At 46.2% G+C, this 14951-nt stretch overlaps 1 protein-coding gene across 20 annotated transcripts in view; it reads right to left on the bottom strand.

Annotated features, from left to right (window-relative positions):
- LOC119374714 (uncharacterized) overlaps nt 1-14951 on the bottom strand; it is a 189082-nt gene that overhangs the window by 156541 nt on the left and 17590 nt on the right. For 15 of the 20 annotated variants that reach the window (XR_007414396.1, XR_007414395.1, XR_007414397.1 and 12 more), the window contains exons 2-5: nt 11783-11827; nt 10709-10771; nt 7605-7649; nt 2398-2454 (exon numbers count right to left, since the gene is read on the bottom strand). The exons of 2 other annotated variants lie outside the window; for them this stretch is intronic. Coding sequence is in view for 8 of the 18 variants with exons in the window: in XM_049410950.1 (XP_049266907.1) it covers nt 2398-2454; nt 7605-7649; nt 10709-10771; nt 11783-11827 (210 nt within the window). In the remaining 10 variants the exon portion in view is untranslated. The remainder of the gene's footprint in view (nt 1-2397; nt 2455-7604; nt 7650-10708; nt 10772-11782; nt 11828-14951) is intronic. 3 more of the 20 variants (XM_037644899.2, XM_037644898.2, XM_049410952.1) reach the window with 2 other exon arrangements.

The following is a 14951-nucleotide window of genomic DNA, read 5'->3' on the forward strand; positions in this document are numbered from 1 at the left end:
GGCAAAACGGCAACGCCGAAAACAAACGTTCCCCTGAGCTTAACGTCATATATGACGAAAACAAAATCAGGGGAACCCTGATTTTGTTTTCGTCATAAAAGGATAAAAGGATAAACAAAATCAGGGGAACCCTGATTTTGTTTATCCTTTTATCGTACAATAGGGGGCGCTGTCCCATAGAGATGCATGCAAACTTGGGTGACGATATACTAGATGGCGCTGGATGCATACCATTTCTCGTCTCGTTTCCGAGAGGGCGCTGTCTCATAGTCATGCGTACAATATGGCGGTTGGGTGAAGGTACGCTAGATGGCGTTGGCGGTGCAACTGCTCTCCGATTTTAGGGGCGCCCTCACCCTCTCCTCTCCTACGTTTTCCCCTCTCTCCTACGGTCCCCCCGCCCTCTCTCTCGCCTCGCGACGCTGACGCAGGCAGCGTCTGCTAGCGAGTTTCTTGATTGAAAAAACCGACTGCTCGCGCTGCACAACCGTTCACTGACCACCCCTTATATATAGGCACTGGATTTTGACCTTCAAGGTAGCGCCTGTGTGAGATTTCTCCTGTGCGTGATTAAACAATAAAAATTCACAGCGTACATGTGAAATTAAAGTGAGCTCCATGTCGCCATGACTCTCATCGACCCTTTAGTATAAACGCGCCCGATCTCACGTCGTTGATGATGTATTGGGCAGAATTCACGGAGGATTCCTGGTTTACCGATGAACCTCCGGAGCTTCGACCACTCATCATCATTCACTCCTTGGATATGCTGTGACTTTTTTTGTAGTCTTTCATTCCTTCCCGACTGTACTTTCAAAATCTATATCTGTGCGTCTGGACGATAATTTAATTCCAATGTCTGACAGTACAAAGTTTCTCAGTGTAATTCTTGACCGACATATGAAATTCAATGTTCATGCGCAATCACTCATTCGCAAGATAACCTTTGGAATACGCGCCATAATCAAAACTCGTTCATATTTTCAGCCACACATAATCCACTCCCTTTATCACGCGCATATTCACAGCCATCTATCTTGCATATCAGCCTGGGGTAACACATATTTCACTCATCTCAATCAGCTACAACGCCTACAAAATCAAGCACTTCGACTCATGACTTTCAGCCATTTCTTAACCAATGCAATGCCACTTTATCAGAATTTAAATATACATCCTCTTTATCACCTCTTTCAGCTGAGGTTATGAGTTGTGATGTATAGGCTTTTTCGCAGGAATGTGCATATCAATGGCATTGTCGTGGAAAGCCTTGTAAATATTAATGTTACAAGGTTTTCTGAGCTTGATAACCGTCTTCTGCCTAAAGTTCGCACACACTACGGTAAGTTCACTATCACATTTGCGGGAATGAAGCTGTGGAATTCCCTTCCTTACGTAATAAAATCATCAACCACAGAACATGCATTCAAAAACCAAGTAAAGAAATATTTTTTTGCAACAATGGTCTTCATCTTAGCAACTGCTTTTTAACGTAGCGATAACAATTGCTACATGTTATATTGTTCTTATGTTTTGTATTGGAACTTGCGATTGTTTGTTCTTTAGAGTTTCCTTTTTTTTTGCCTTGCTAAACATATATGTATTTTTCACTTTCGTTTCTTCGCACTGTGCATTTTTTTTTCTCACCGAAGATACCGTAACCACTGAATGATGTATGTTTTGTTTCTTCTCCCGTTAACATCATGTATGGGAGCCCCCCTGACAGTTTCTAACTTTGGGGCTCCTTGTGTATTACCCATCTTGTACACACTTTCCTGTAACTGACGTCGTTGTTCAATAAACTTGAAACTTGAAACTGCGTGGCGGCTTCGCATTGCATACACAATCTCGCATCTCTCGTGTGTCTCTCTCGTGCAACAGCAAGTGGTTATGTTGGAAGAAATGAAGATAAAAGCACCGGCCCGTAACTGTCTAACATATCGTTGACACCTCAACAGGTTGGCACAGTGCAATAATTAGACCATTGCAATGGCATGCTCTTAGTTTTCGCGCCTTGCCAAATAGCAAAAAGAAAACAAACATGTCCTGCTGGCGAAACCTTTTTAACTTTGTCTCATTCCTGGAATTCTGTTTGTTCCATTTTATTATTTCTTGTTCATCATACGTTTTTTAAATACTTTAGCGTTAACGAGATTACTACCGCACAGTAGCTTTGTCTCTGACAAAGCTACTTCTTTGAATACGGCTGTACCTATAACGGCTAAGCCCACTTAATCTGTATAAGCATGTGGCTATCATAGAGCGAAAATAAGTACGAGTACACTGATTTAACACAGCACGCCACGCCACACATGCGTTTGATCCAATGGCAGTCCTCACCGCATTTATGCATTTCACAACAACCTCCTTTATGGGCAGAAGGTTGGCTGTACGCACCTGGTCTCCTTTGTTTCCTTCTGTTTTGCAGCCACTGCTTCCATCTGGGTTCATTGCCTAATATGCACACAAAAACAGAAAACGATAAATGCACTGCGATTATGAGTTTGACGCATCCTAAGTAATATTATCTGAGGTTTAACGTCCCAAAACCACGATATGATTATGATCTGGGGTTCTTTAACGTGCACCTAAACTTAAGTACACGGGCCTCAAACATTTTCGCCTCCATCGAAAATGCAGCCGCCGCTCCCGGGATTTGATCCCGTGACCTTCCGGTCAGCAGTCGAGCGCTATAACCACTAGACCACCGTGGCGAGGGACGCATTGTAAAATGTTTAAAGAGCATATAAGAGTATACGCACGCAGCCTTTTGAACTATAGTTACATATGCTGACGCACAATTATGCTACAATAGTTGTCTTTGCTCTCAGTGATGGGCGTTTGTGCAATGGGGTCGCAAATATGTTATGAAAATCCTGCTCGCTAATCTATGCTGAAGGACGGAATAGATGTGGCACCGCCCATCACGTGCCACAGTAACATCGACGCATGTCTTAGCGCACTCGCGGCATGTCTATTTGGCACTCACAGGGATTAAACGCCCAGAAATACCCAAAACATAAGAGTGAAGAAATATATATATTATGAGACGACGCCCAGTTCGGTAATCGAAAGGTTATATTTCAATGTCCCAAAGCGGCGCAGCCCGCGTGACAAACGAAGATGATGATTACAATGGTTTCTGTACAGATGAAGATGAACTATATAGTCAGCGCTCACACTATTTTCCCCCTTCGCGAAAGCGGGCAGCAGGTTAAGGGTAGGAACGCCGAATATTGGCCTCGAGGAGTTATGGAGTCGCCCTCTATCGGACGCGCCTCGATTGCGTGCTAGGCAGGATACCGCCGGCGCGCTCCCCATAGGTTTTGCTGTCGGCGCTCTACAAAAACACCTCGCGGAAGCCCTCCAGGGCATTTCTGTAAGTACTTTCGAAATGAACTGTGTTCTTTAATGTCAAAATAATCATTTTCGACGAACTAAAAGCACAAGATAGTCTACAGTCGCTGTCTCTTTGCAGAAAACCGAGCACCCGCTTCACGCTGTCACCGCGTTGCAGACCCCTGAACCGGCTTCCTGCGTGAAAGGTAGTCACTCGCTGAGTGCAAACTATGTGATAGTCTACTCTCGTTCGAGTAGACTGCCTGTATAACCAACGGAGCATAACAGAAAGAAGCCCCAAGCCAGCGATCGCACGGGTTCGCGACGACTGAGGGTGCCTCTGCATGTATGAGCGTCTGCATGTATGTTCGTACTGATGGTTTCGCTTTTGCTTCGAGCGCATTTTGGCACCGCGCTGTGAACATTAGGCTGCAAAATATGAGAATTTGTGAGTAAACAAACAACTACTGTTGCGCGGACGCTATCAGAACAGTTCAAAAACAATTTCCTTACAACTGCGGCTTCGGTGCGCATGGCAACTTTGTGATCTGCCGTCCCGACGATTCAGTGTTTTTTTTTCTTTTTTGGTCTAAATTCGGGTACGTTTCAATGTCCTTTGACAAGTTGTCCCGCACTGCGTATTGATCGGTCTACTCAGCGGGCAAATGCCGCTGCTTCTGTTTCTTTATTCAGCGGATTCGTTTCGTTTGGTGCTCACACAAAACGTGAGCAAATGCGACGCCTTTTTTTAATGCTCCTTAATTATCGTTCCGTTTGCATTCCAGTGAACTTGCCGCTCTCTGTCATCAACAAATTCATATACCAAAGCTTCACCACTTCGAGATTGCTGGTGGAAGAAGAACCAATCTACGAGACCGAGCATGTATAGTAGCATGCGACGCCTAGGAAAAGAAAGAAAGTACACTAACGTTTGCGGACTTGTTCTGCAAACGTCGGCTGTTAACTAGGACCCACATAAACTTGAAATAGCGGTGAATAAAATAGAAGTTATTGCAGCAACCAACAGCCGCAAAACAGGATAGTAATTATTTGGCATGTACCCCAGCAATTTTGGCAGCAGTGTCGTGTCTAACGCCAACAGGATGGCATCTTTCCCACGTAAATAAATGAGGCTCCAAAAAATACATGGGGCTGGCCGGTGGGCCGATCACGGAGGCAATGCAAAATTTATGTAGCTTATGAAGCAATGCATGCCTCATCAAATAGGAAGGTTGCCCGTCGGCGTCCCGCGTCGGCGGCGTCAACACGAGTGATGCAAAAAATAATCGTCACGTGATGGTGTCACCATATGACGTCATCATGACGTCACAGATCGCCAAAATATGTAGCGTCATTATGACGTCACATAATGTGACGTCACATGATGACGTATTCACACGTCATGGTCGCTTTGCATTGCCTCCGTGATCGGTCACGGAGGCCGTGCAAAACCGCGTTAGGCGCAGAACGCTTTTGGAGGGGGGGCGCGGGAGAATCAGTACATCGACTGACAAGAAGAAGATGGCTTTCGCCTTCTAGTCATCTTTAACGAATGCATAAGGGACCCTGTGCGTTTTTTAATTTAACATATCTAAACAATGACTTGGGCATCTGCAGCCGATTTTGTGGACGCTGAGCACGGGGCCGACGATCAAGAGGTCGCATTGGTTCTGAGATGGCATCGCACGTGGTAAAACGTAGCGCTTTTACCATCCTGTGGCAGATAAGCATCATTTGCCGGCGGGAAGCGCGCGCGAGCCATCGTCTCAGTGCGCGCTGTCTGCTACTCACCGAACATCGCAGGCCCGAAGCAGTAACAAAAGTCTTCGTCGCGGAAGTACTTGTTGCACACAAGACTCGTAGCGGATGGCTACTTGCCGGTTCTTAGCTTTACAACCCATGCTTCACGCTGTTTCTTGTCCCGCGGTTACCAGTGCAGGCTGACACTGGGCTCCTTTGTGTAAGCGCGGCCCTGCGGCACCGAGCGGTAGAGCCCCATGTTCGTCGCCTTCGGAGGCAGCCACTCTATTACAGTGGTTTCAATTGAGTAAAAAATGAGAGAAAACTTCCGAATTTGAACAGACAGCAGCGCATGTGGGACTTGAAACTCGTTTTCAAAGCACGCGGCAGTGCGCCACAAGCAGCCGACGCGGCCGCTGAGACCACGTGATCCTGCCAAGCACGTCACGCCGACGGTGGCGCCGGCGTTTCCAGTGGTGGGCCTCGAGGCCAATATGGTTTCAGGCGAGAGACATGAGCGATCTCGGTGCTGCGGCGACGACGATCAGTAGCCGCGCTGGCTGGAGCGACGCGATAGTTCACGGCAGATGTCCTTTCCAGCACGGTGTATGGACCGAGATATCTATGAAGAAATTTTTCACAGAGCCCAGGGGTACGAACAGGTGTCCACAGGAGGACTTCGTCGCCTGGACGGAACGAAACAACACGACGTTTCGCGTCAAAACGGACTTTCCTCTTGTCCTGAATGGTAGCAGTGTTGGCGCGGGCAATTTCACGGTAGCGGGCGACGCGAGCAGCGAACTCTTCTGGAAGGGACGAAGATGGAACAGAGGGCGTGGATAAAAATTAGGTGTCCAGAACAAAAGTCGGTTCAATATATATAAAGAGTAACAGACATACGCAACAGCGCGGTCGGGGCAACGCCCATCGTCGTAGCTTAGTTGACAGAGCGTCGGACGCGTAATTCGAAAGTTTTGGATTTGAGCCCGATCAACAGGAACGGTCTGTCTTCGTCCATTTTAATTCATTTCAGTTTGTTCAATAACTACTACACTACTGATAAAGACAACAATGCCACCAATGCTTTCCTGGCTTAATTATGTGTTGGATCCATTTTGTTATTTCCAAGATAACAAAGACAATCCCCTCGATAAATTCCCTTTCGTTCTGATTGCGAGATGTTATTGTTAAAGGGACACTAAAGAGCAAAACAATTTTGCTCGCATTAGTAAAGTAGTCTTCCACGACAGCAAAAACACCACGCTTTCTGCGCGAAGACGCTTTATAAGCGAGAAAACGCGCAAAAAGAAAATACAGGTGGCGACGCCACCTTGGAATTCCCGCACCATTTGGCGTGACGTCACATATTTTCGGCGCCGCCTGCCTGGGCCTATGTAGTTCCTAATCGGTTAAATCGAAGTACATTGTCCTCTAAGGGGGCCACAGACTTGACGTAACGAGTTTGTGGAAATCTCGTCGAGCCAGTGCCGCCAAAATACGTTAAATGCTCTATGAAATCGTTTACGTCACGAATTACAAAGTTCGGCGCGAAAATTAAAAATGAAACTTTGAACTTGGTTTTCTCCTCTAATAATAAACCTATGGTGGTGAAATAAACTACACAAGTGTTCTCCGAGCACACTTTATCAATCTAAACCAATTCATTGTTTCTCTTTAGTGTCCCTTTAAATGAGTCAATCCCTCTACTGAACGCTCGCAAGTACCAGATTTAGAACATCCAGTATTGGTAGCGCACACTCAGGCGACGATACTTTTATCATGCCGTTACCGACGCCTTTAAGGAAGTAGCTGCTGCCGATCAAGGAAACTGAGGCGGAAGTTTGCCAAAGCTGCTTGGTATGAGCATCTGAAAAGTTGTGCCCTGGGGAGTGAACAGAATCCAAATTGTTAAAACGATGACTCCGGGCTGAGGCTGCTTTTGCTCGATATGCTGTGATCATCGTAGAATCATGTTTTACAGAGCTGGAGGCCCGTGTACTTAGGTTTAGTTGCACGTTGAAGAACCACAGATGGTTGAATTTGTTGGAGTCGTCCACTAAGCCGGGCCTCATATTCATATCTGGGTTTGGACACAAAAAGCTCCGCAAGTTATTATGTTAAATAGTCCTAAGGTCCTGCTTACGTTTGCTTGCATTTGACGCAATTGCGGTGTTATTTCTTTTGTTAACACAGCTAGGGCTTTCATTTTTACGACCAGGAAGTTATTGCATTTAGAAAACAGTTACTAACAATTCTTCGTTACGCAGTCCTAAGAGGGAACGAGGAATGATTTAATGTAATGTGGGAGATGTTAGTTTGGCAATTCGTCTCACATGTTGCTCCATGTCCTAAGCCGTGTTTAGCAGTTAGCGTGTGATTGCAACTACCGCGTACTCTAATACATAACATCCACGAGCACAATTACCGCACAGTAAATAGAAATGGAGCAAGATATATACTGCTCATAGTCATTTGTGGCTTATGACTGTACTTATTAGCCGCAACGAGCTCGATTAAATACTCACCCACATAATATCCCCCAGGTTTTCCAATAAGACGTGTTGGTCCCCCTAGGAATTTTATTAGCGCATTTAATTAACAACTGAATTAGTCACATCTTCATACAATAGCGTGCCGAACAATGAGCAATGATGTGTCGCTTCCCGTGATTGCTCAGGGGCCAGAAGCTTGCTTGCCAAAGGCAACCAGTTCAGGAGGTAAAAGCATTTCAAAGATTCAGTGCCACTTACGCATTCCTCTAAGACAATTTGAAGACAGAAGTCGTGGGTGTCTAGCTTAACAAAATCCTTTGCTGGGCTAGTTGGTTGATAATCTTCAATATTGGACAGCGCGAAATCTAAGAAGGAACACAGATGCGCCTGTCCTGTGCATCTGTGTTCCTTTTTTCTCCTGTTCGATCTCGCACTATCTAATATTGAAGTCATGGATGTGGCTGTTTTACCATTCACGTTATGCCTTGCGAACGCCGTTTCTTTCATTTATTAGTCGCGCGAACGCCTCAAAGAAGAAATGAACACGCACTTCGCGCGCCTTGAGCTGCAAGTCTCGAGGATGGTAACATGACTTATTGTACCTCACGCCGGCTTTTCGCCGAGAAACCAATCTTATGAGCCGTCTGGGACTTTCGCCTTGAAATGTCCTTGAGATATCGACCTCATTTGCGGGATTGCCAGATTTAGCCGCCAACCACGCCAGTTCAATACTCCTATCGGAATTCATGGAGCAGATGCTCAATATTTGGCATTTGGGAGGATGGACGTGACCGCGGCAATGTTAATGACGGCAGTATGCGAATCACCTAGCATTTAAGTGACATTATTTTGCTCAGTTTGTTACAGCGCGACAGGATTTATACGTTTCAATTTGTGCTAGGCGAAGCATCCTAGTTCCACTAAGCTAAGTTTTAACTTAATCATTTGGTTACTACTGCCTTGTTTGATTATTTTTGCGCATAGTTTTTGAGTACTTTTCTCGTGGAGGAATTTTTTGGTTGGCTAGAATCTTGAACCTGTTCTAATGGTCTAATAGTGATCATATTTTGTTCATCCAAAGGAAAAATACATGCGCAATCATTTGAACTTCCTGTTATTCTGAATACCGTCATTTAAGACAAGTCCGAGATGGTTCTTAGTGGAGAAATAAGCACCGCAACTAAGTCATTTGAGAGACTGAGATGCTTGGTCATGTGCGGCCGTTAGATTGTCATATCTTCATTGCGTCAAACGGAAATTACCTGCATGAGTTGATCTTGCAGGAAGAGACCTAACCGTTAAGCACGCTTTCATCTGAAGTCAATGTTACTTCGCGTAACAATTACAGCTCATTTATAGCTCAAGGAAACATAGCTGCTCTGCATACTTACTCGATGGTTTCGCCGAAGGCTGGGTCGTCGTTTGATATGTGATCCTGAGTGTTTCATGCCGCCATACAAATTTGCGTTTGAAACGCAGTCATTACATATGTACAGAAAACACAAATTATCATCCACTACAATACATATAAGTGTAACACTTTGGTTACTAATGTCCAGAATTTGACTGCATGCTCTGATGCCTAAAATGTTCTTTTGGCATTAATTTACCTTAATGTTAACATGTATCGTCATAAACTTTTTGTCACTGCTCGGTGTTCTGAAAGTTACCTGCATGAGCTAATTGTTGGAAGAGAGAGAGAATAAACGTTTATTAACTATTCCTATTAGCACCTAAATTGCTTGGCGCCTTTCGTCCAGTTCTCCACTGGCTATTGCAGCTCGCCGGGCCTGGTCCAGGGTTGCCAGTTGGCTTCCCAAGGCCTGATCCGAGAGTCGCGCCTCCCACGACCAGTGTGGTAATGTGTGTGTTTTTATGAGCGCGGAGTTTGCCGCAACAGGACGCGAGGTACAGCTGTATGTAATGTGTGTTAGTGTTGGTATCCCTCCGCACCAGGGGCACTCATCTCGATATTCGGATAGGTGTATTTTAGAAAGTGTGTGTAGGTTGGGGTACGTGTTCCTCTGCAGTCGCCGCCAGTCTCTCGATTGCTCTCTGTTCAGACTCGGGTGAGGTGGTGCCATAGTGCGTCGCTCAAGCCGCTGAGTTTCGAGGATGTCAGCTCAGCCACTTGGCCGCTCGTAGTCGTCAGGTACTATGATTTCGTCCGTCGCTCGGTATGTACCTGCGCGAGCGAGTCGGTCGGCCCGTTCATTCCCCGGAACACCCATAAGTGCCGGGCACCAATTGATGCCGTGGTCAGATGCGATGAGCGAGCCTAGGATTCTGAGAACAGTTCGTGGTAGTGTGCCATGCATGTAGTCGACATGCTCTTTGTGAATCCGTTAGGACGGTGGAGTTTGTACCTCGCTTGTCTGCATCTGCGATGGCCAGGGCGATTGCAGCGGCCTACGCTGTTGTCACGGAAGATGTGCGTATCGTCGCTGCTGCCATCAGTTGTCCTCTATTACTTGCCACTGCCGTGTACGTGCGGGACCCACTTGGAGTGAGGCCGGAGGGGTAGGCGTCCGTGTAGTACACGTCACGGACGCCTGCCCCTCCGGCCGCACTCCAAGTGGGTCCCGCACGTACACGGCAGTGGCCGTGATAGAGTTTGCTCTGCTAACGTGCGAGTTCCTCGTCCCCCTATAAATATGCGTTTAAAACACGATCATTTTATGCATGACTACATTTATGACAGTTCATATGTGCCGAGACCACAAATTAGCATCCACCAAAAGTCAATGAATTCTACAAGCTCAATTACCAATGTGCAGTATTTGGTTACGAGAACTGATGTGTAAGAAGTTTTATTTTCACATTACTACACCTATGGGTGGTGCTTTCGGCATTGGGGCGACAATGTCAACCTGTCCCCTCATACATTCGTACTTATTGCACGGTATTCTGAAAGTGACCCCCAGAAGTTGATGTTCCTCGAAGAGACCTAAACATTAGGCACGCTTTAATTTGAAGTCAGTGTTACTTCACCCAACTATTACAGCTTAGAATAACAGAGAGCTGAGCTGGTAAGCATTCCTTCTAAAATAGAAGACAAGGCGTGCAAACACGGACACTTTTGGAATCATTACAGCTTAATTACAGCTCAAGGAAACATCGCAGCTATCTATACTTACTCTGTTCTTTAACTTCAGTTTGTGGCATAGTTTGCTCTGTCAACGTGCGTTTTCCTCGCCACCCTATAAATATACGTTAAAAACGCAGTCATTACATACATGACTATGTTGATGACAGTTCATGTGTACAAATATCACAAATTAGAATTCACCGAAGTCAATGAAATGTAAATGTTGGGTTACTAAAGTACGGTATCTGGTTTGCGTACTCTGAAGTCAAAGAAACGTTTTTGTCGTTATTTCATCTCAGTATTAAGCTGTCTCATCACACATCTGTATTTTGAGGTATTCTGAAATTTAGATTGGCATAAGTAGTTTAACTCTCCCTATCATCCATTCAAAATAGTTTTGTATTAAATTCGCGTCGGACTCTTAGTGTATCATGTAAACTGTTACGTCAGTATGGCATTTAACGCTGAGCCGATCCATAGCGCCAAATTTATGCACATTCCTCTTGCGCCAGCGAATCACGCGAGTACGACACCCTGAGCATTCTCTGGCAGAATGCATCCGTACTAATGCTTCCAATGTTTCTTTTCTTTAAAAGCGCCGCAATGACGTCAGCACGCGTTACCTAGAAAACGCTACACTTTTACCCTGCTACACTTTTAACGAGCTTCATTACGATCGCGGAAGCACGACATCCGAAGCGAATACACAATGGTGTATTGTTGACTACGTTGTGTTGACCTATATGTTATGACTATACACGATACTCAATCAACATAATGTACGAGCCACCTGCTAGGTACTGGGTACAGAACTTTCTAGTAGTTTACATTATTATTTGTACACATGAGACTTTCTCTGGCAGTATCTTTGCAATATTTAAAGTGCAGATTCTTTGTTCTATGTATTTTTGTGTTCTGGTGTTACTGCTAGAACCGTGCTTTATTGTAATATTGAAATGTCTGTGTCTTATACTCGGCCAATCGGAGAGCGAGTACTAGCCGGTCCTCTGTCTGTGAGCGAACATATTCTGATATTATATCATTTAAAAGGCAGGAATCATCACTGATGCAATTTGCGATAAAGCATGAATCACTTTTCTACTTCCACCTTCGATATACTGACCTGCAAGTCTAGACCAGTCTTCCTGTGCTCTGCCCATGTAGACCCCTGAAGATAAATAGACCACAGTCATGATTTTGTTAGTATATGAAGTATTTTATTGCGACAACAATTATATGGAAACTCTCGGGGGATTTTGCCGTCGCCGTGATGTCCTGGATATGTTTATTTCTGTATATCTGCATAAAAGCCTAAAAGGAAAATAATTCAGGAGAAAAAGATTACGAAGCACGACCGGGGATTCGAGCCTGCGACCCCTCGCTCCGCAGCGCGCTGCCTTAGACAATTTCGCCATGAGTCATTCGTTCTCCAGGATACTAACGGCGCAATACAAACGCACGCGGCGTTAGGTGAAACGCACGGAATGCCACACGTGGCGAATATAAGATTATGCGAGACGCCGGCCATGCTGCATCGTTGCCCGCGCTGCATGTGCGTCGTATCACTGGCGACCCACGCTAGTTTTCCATTTTGGGGTTGTAACGCCGACCTACTCGTGGCCAGTCGCCCAGGGAAAAAATTGGCCGCGTATCTGCGTGCTTCGTTGCAAATGTCGTATAAAGAGGCGCTGCGTGAGATATGGACGCCATCTGGCAATACGTGGGGAAACATGAGTGCTGTGCTGCGGGCTAGTAGTCCCGGCGCTGCAGCAGGCGAAGACCGGCGGTGACCAACGCGACCGGCGGGGACGCCAGCCAGCCCGAACACGCGGTTTGGCGCGAAGCGCTGAAGTAGAAGAAACGTCCGCACTCAACGAGTACTCTCCACACACTCTTTTATTTACACGTCGCCTGGGTAAAACAGGAATGCCAGAGCGGTGCCCCATGGCATTCGTACAGTGCAATGCAGAACCGAAACCGAAACACAACAATGAGCTCGTGCAGAGGGCACGGGGGAAGGCAAATCAGGGGGATGAAACTTCGCGATTTTTCTGTCCCGTGACCGCAGCAATCCTAATGTTTGGGGGCTGTACTACCATCGAGCATAAATGAATGTTGTTTTTCCATTTTATATTTATTACCAGGTTACATATTAACTCCGGAGTTTTTAACGCGCAAGTGAACCCAAAGGTCGCAATTCAAGACTGCGAAAATACGAGCGCCACCCGGAGTGGAAAACGGGAACTGCGCAGTCCTATCTCTCACCGCGAAAAAGGGGCGTTTCTTGTAGCGCGCCCATGTATGCTAGGCGCTACGGTGTCCCAAAGGCCGATTTTACCACCGAAAAGTTTGTTTCAGAAAAACTGGCGAAATCCTTGCAAGCTTCAGCGAAACAGACGCATGAATGGATTCGCACCGTCATCACAAATCGTGCTGTGCTGAGGGGTGTCGAAATTCTTCACGCCACACCGGTATAAAATTCTTTCGGATCCGGCGGACGAAAGGTACGATCTGCATGCTGCTCGTTTTGCTTTTCTACGCTTGCACGGCATATCAGGATGCGGTAGCAGCAGTAGTTGTGTAACTTAACTGAGCATATATACACGTGCATGATTTATTTATTACATTCTGATTGTCTGTTTACGGCTTCCATTATACTGAATACTTGAATTTACTGTATGAATGGTACGTTTAGGCAATAAAACATTCAAACAAACTTGATGGGCAAGCCTTCGTCAATAAGAACGCAACGATTGCCGTTTTGATCATGTGGCGGGTTGCGCAACAGGAAGAAGGTTGCGCGTTCGCCATCTGAATAACCTTTCAGTCACTCAATTTGGCCTGCTGGTGCATCCCAATTTGAATTTGGTGCTAAATCGCCCCCCCCCCCCCCCACTCGAATCCTCAGTCCTCATCAAGATGGCGTCGCACAGTGCGTGTCCCAATGTGCCGCCATGTTTTAGTACCGCCCCCAAACACCAGGTGTTCGTACAGCGCTGCGAGCGAATATCGCGTTCCATGGACGGTATAGGAAGTTTCACTCCCCTGGGCAAGTTTCAGTGCAGTCGCACTTTCAGCGCAGCTTAAGAAACTACGGTCTTTAGAATTACGTATGTATGCATTTTCTAATAAAGGAACACCACCTAATACTTACCTAGTGATGTTGCGCCTCAGATATGCGTAATGTTTGCTTTTTGACCGACAATGTACACAAGTATGAACCTAGTCGGCCGTTCAAGATGGCTGGCCCTTGGGCAAGTGGTTCAACTTTGACCGAGTGGCTGAATCGAGTGACGTGCCGACAAACAGACAGACAGACAGACAGACAGACAGACAGACCAAAATTTCTCCGTTTAAGTATCCCAAGAAAGACTATCGTCTTTAAAACAAGAGTGACCCGTGGCTTGTGGTAGCGCGAGATGGTGATAACGCTTTGGCTTATGGAGGCTTATGCCCCAGGAGGGAAGAAACTAGACGGCTGAACCAGACTCACGGTATATACCTTACACCGTGACAAGAATCCAGAGGCTAAAATTACAGTGCAAACGCACAAGACACCCACGAAGAAAGACGCGTACGACACAAGTGCTTACTAACGACTGCTTTATTATTTCATACGCCAATGCATATATAAGCCCAAGGCGACCTTTCCGCGCATGCGCACACAATAGCTCTTAACCAAAACGTGTAACAAGGATGATGGTGTATTAAATACGCGAAGACATGAAATCAAATTCAGATCGGTGCAGGGACAAAGAAGTAAAGAAGAACAAATATGTTCATTTACGCTGTAACTTGAGCTTCAGGAATATGTACCAACTAGACCTGAATGAGCCATGGTTTCTGGTGCCACTGCCCAGCCAGCACCGTCTTCATTTCATTTGTTGAGGTCGCGCGCTCTCCGGTTTTGTTCGCCGCCCAAAGGTGGGCGCTACAGGGTCTTAAGACAACGCGAGCGCAAAAGTCTGAGAGTGGCTCGCGTTCTGCGCATGCTCCCTGGCGGCTCGAAAATTTCTTGGGTCCCCAATTCTAAACATTTCTAGTGTTTCACCGGAGTTGGGATGTGCGCATCCGGTTTCTACTTTGACATACAGGGCAGTCGACCGTGCTCGCGCGATTGGCTCTTGAGGGGAGTTTTGTACGTCTTGTGCTTGCACCGCAAAGTTTGCGTTGAAGCTATAGACCGCACGAAGGTCACTTTGCTCGCTGCAGCGGCCGCGTTTGCGAAAGAAGTGAGCTGCTAGCTAGAAGAGCCAAAGTAGGCGCTAGTTGAAGTAACAACTGTGACAGTA

Source organism: Rhipicephalus sanguineus, chromosome 11 (assembly GCF_013339695.2).
Source record: "Rhipicephalus sanguineus isolate Rsan-2018 chromosome 11, BIME_Rsan_1.4, whole genome shotgun sequence".
Taxonomy (NCBI): Eukaryota; Metazoa; Arthropoda; class Arachnida; order Ixodida; family Ixodidae; genus Rhipicephalus; species Rhipicephalus sanguineus.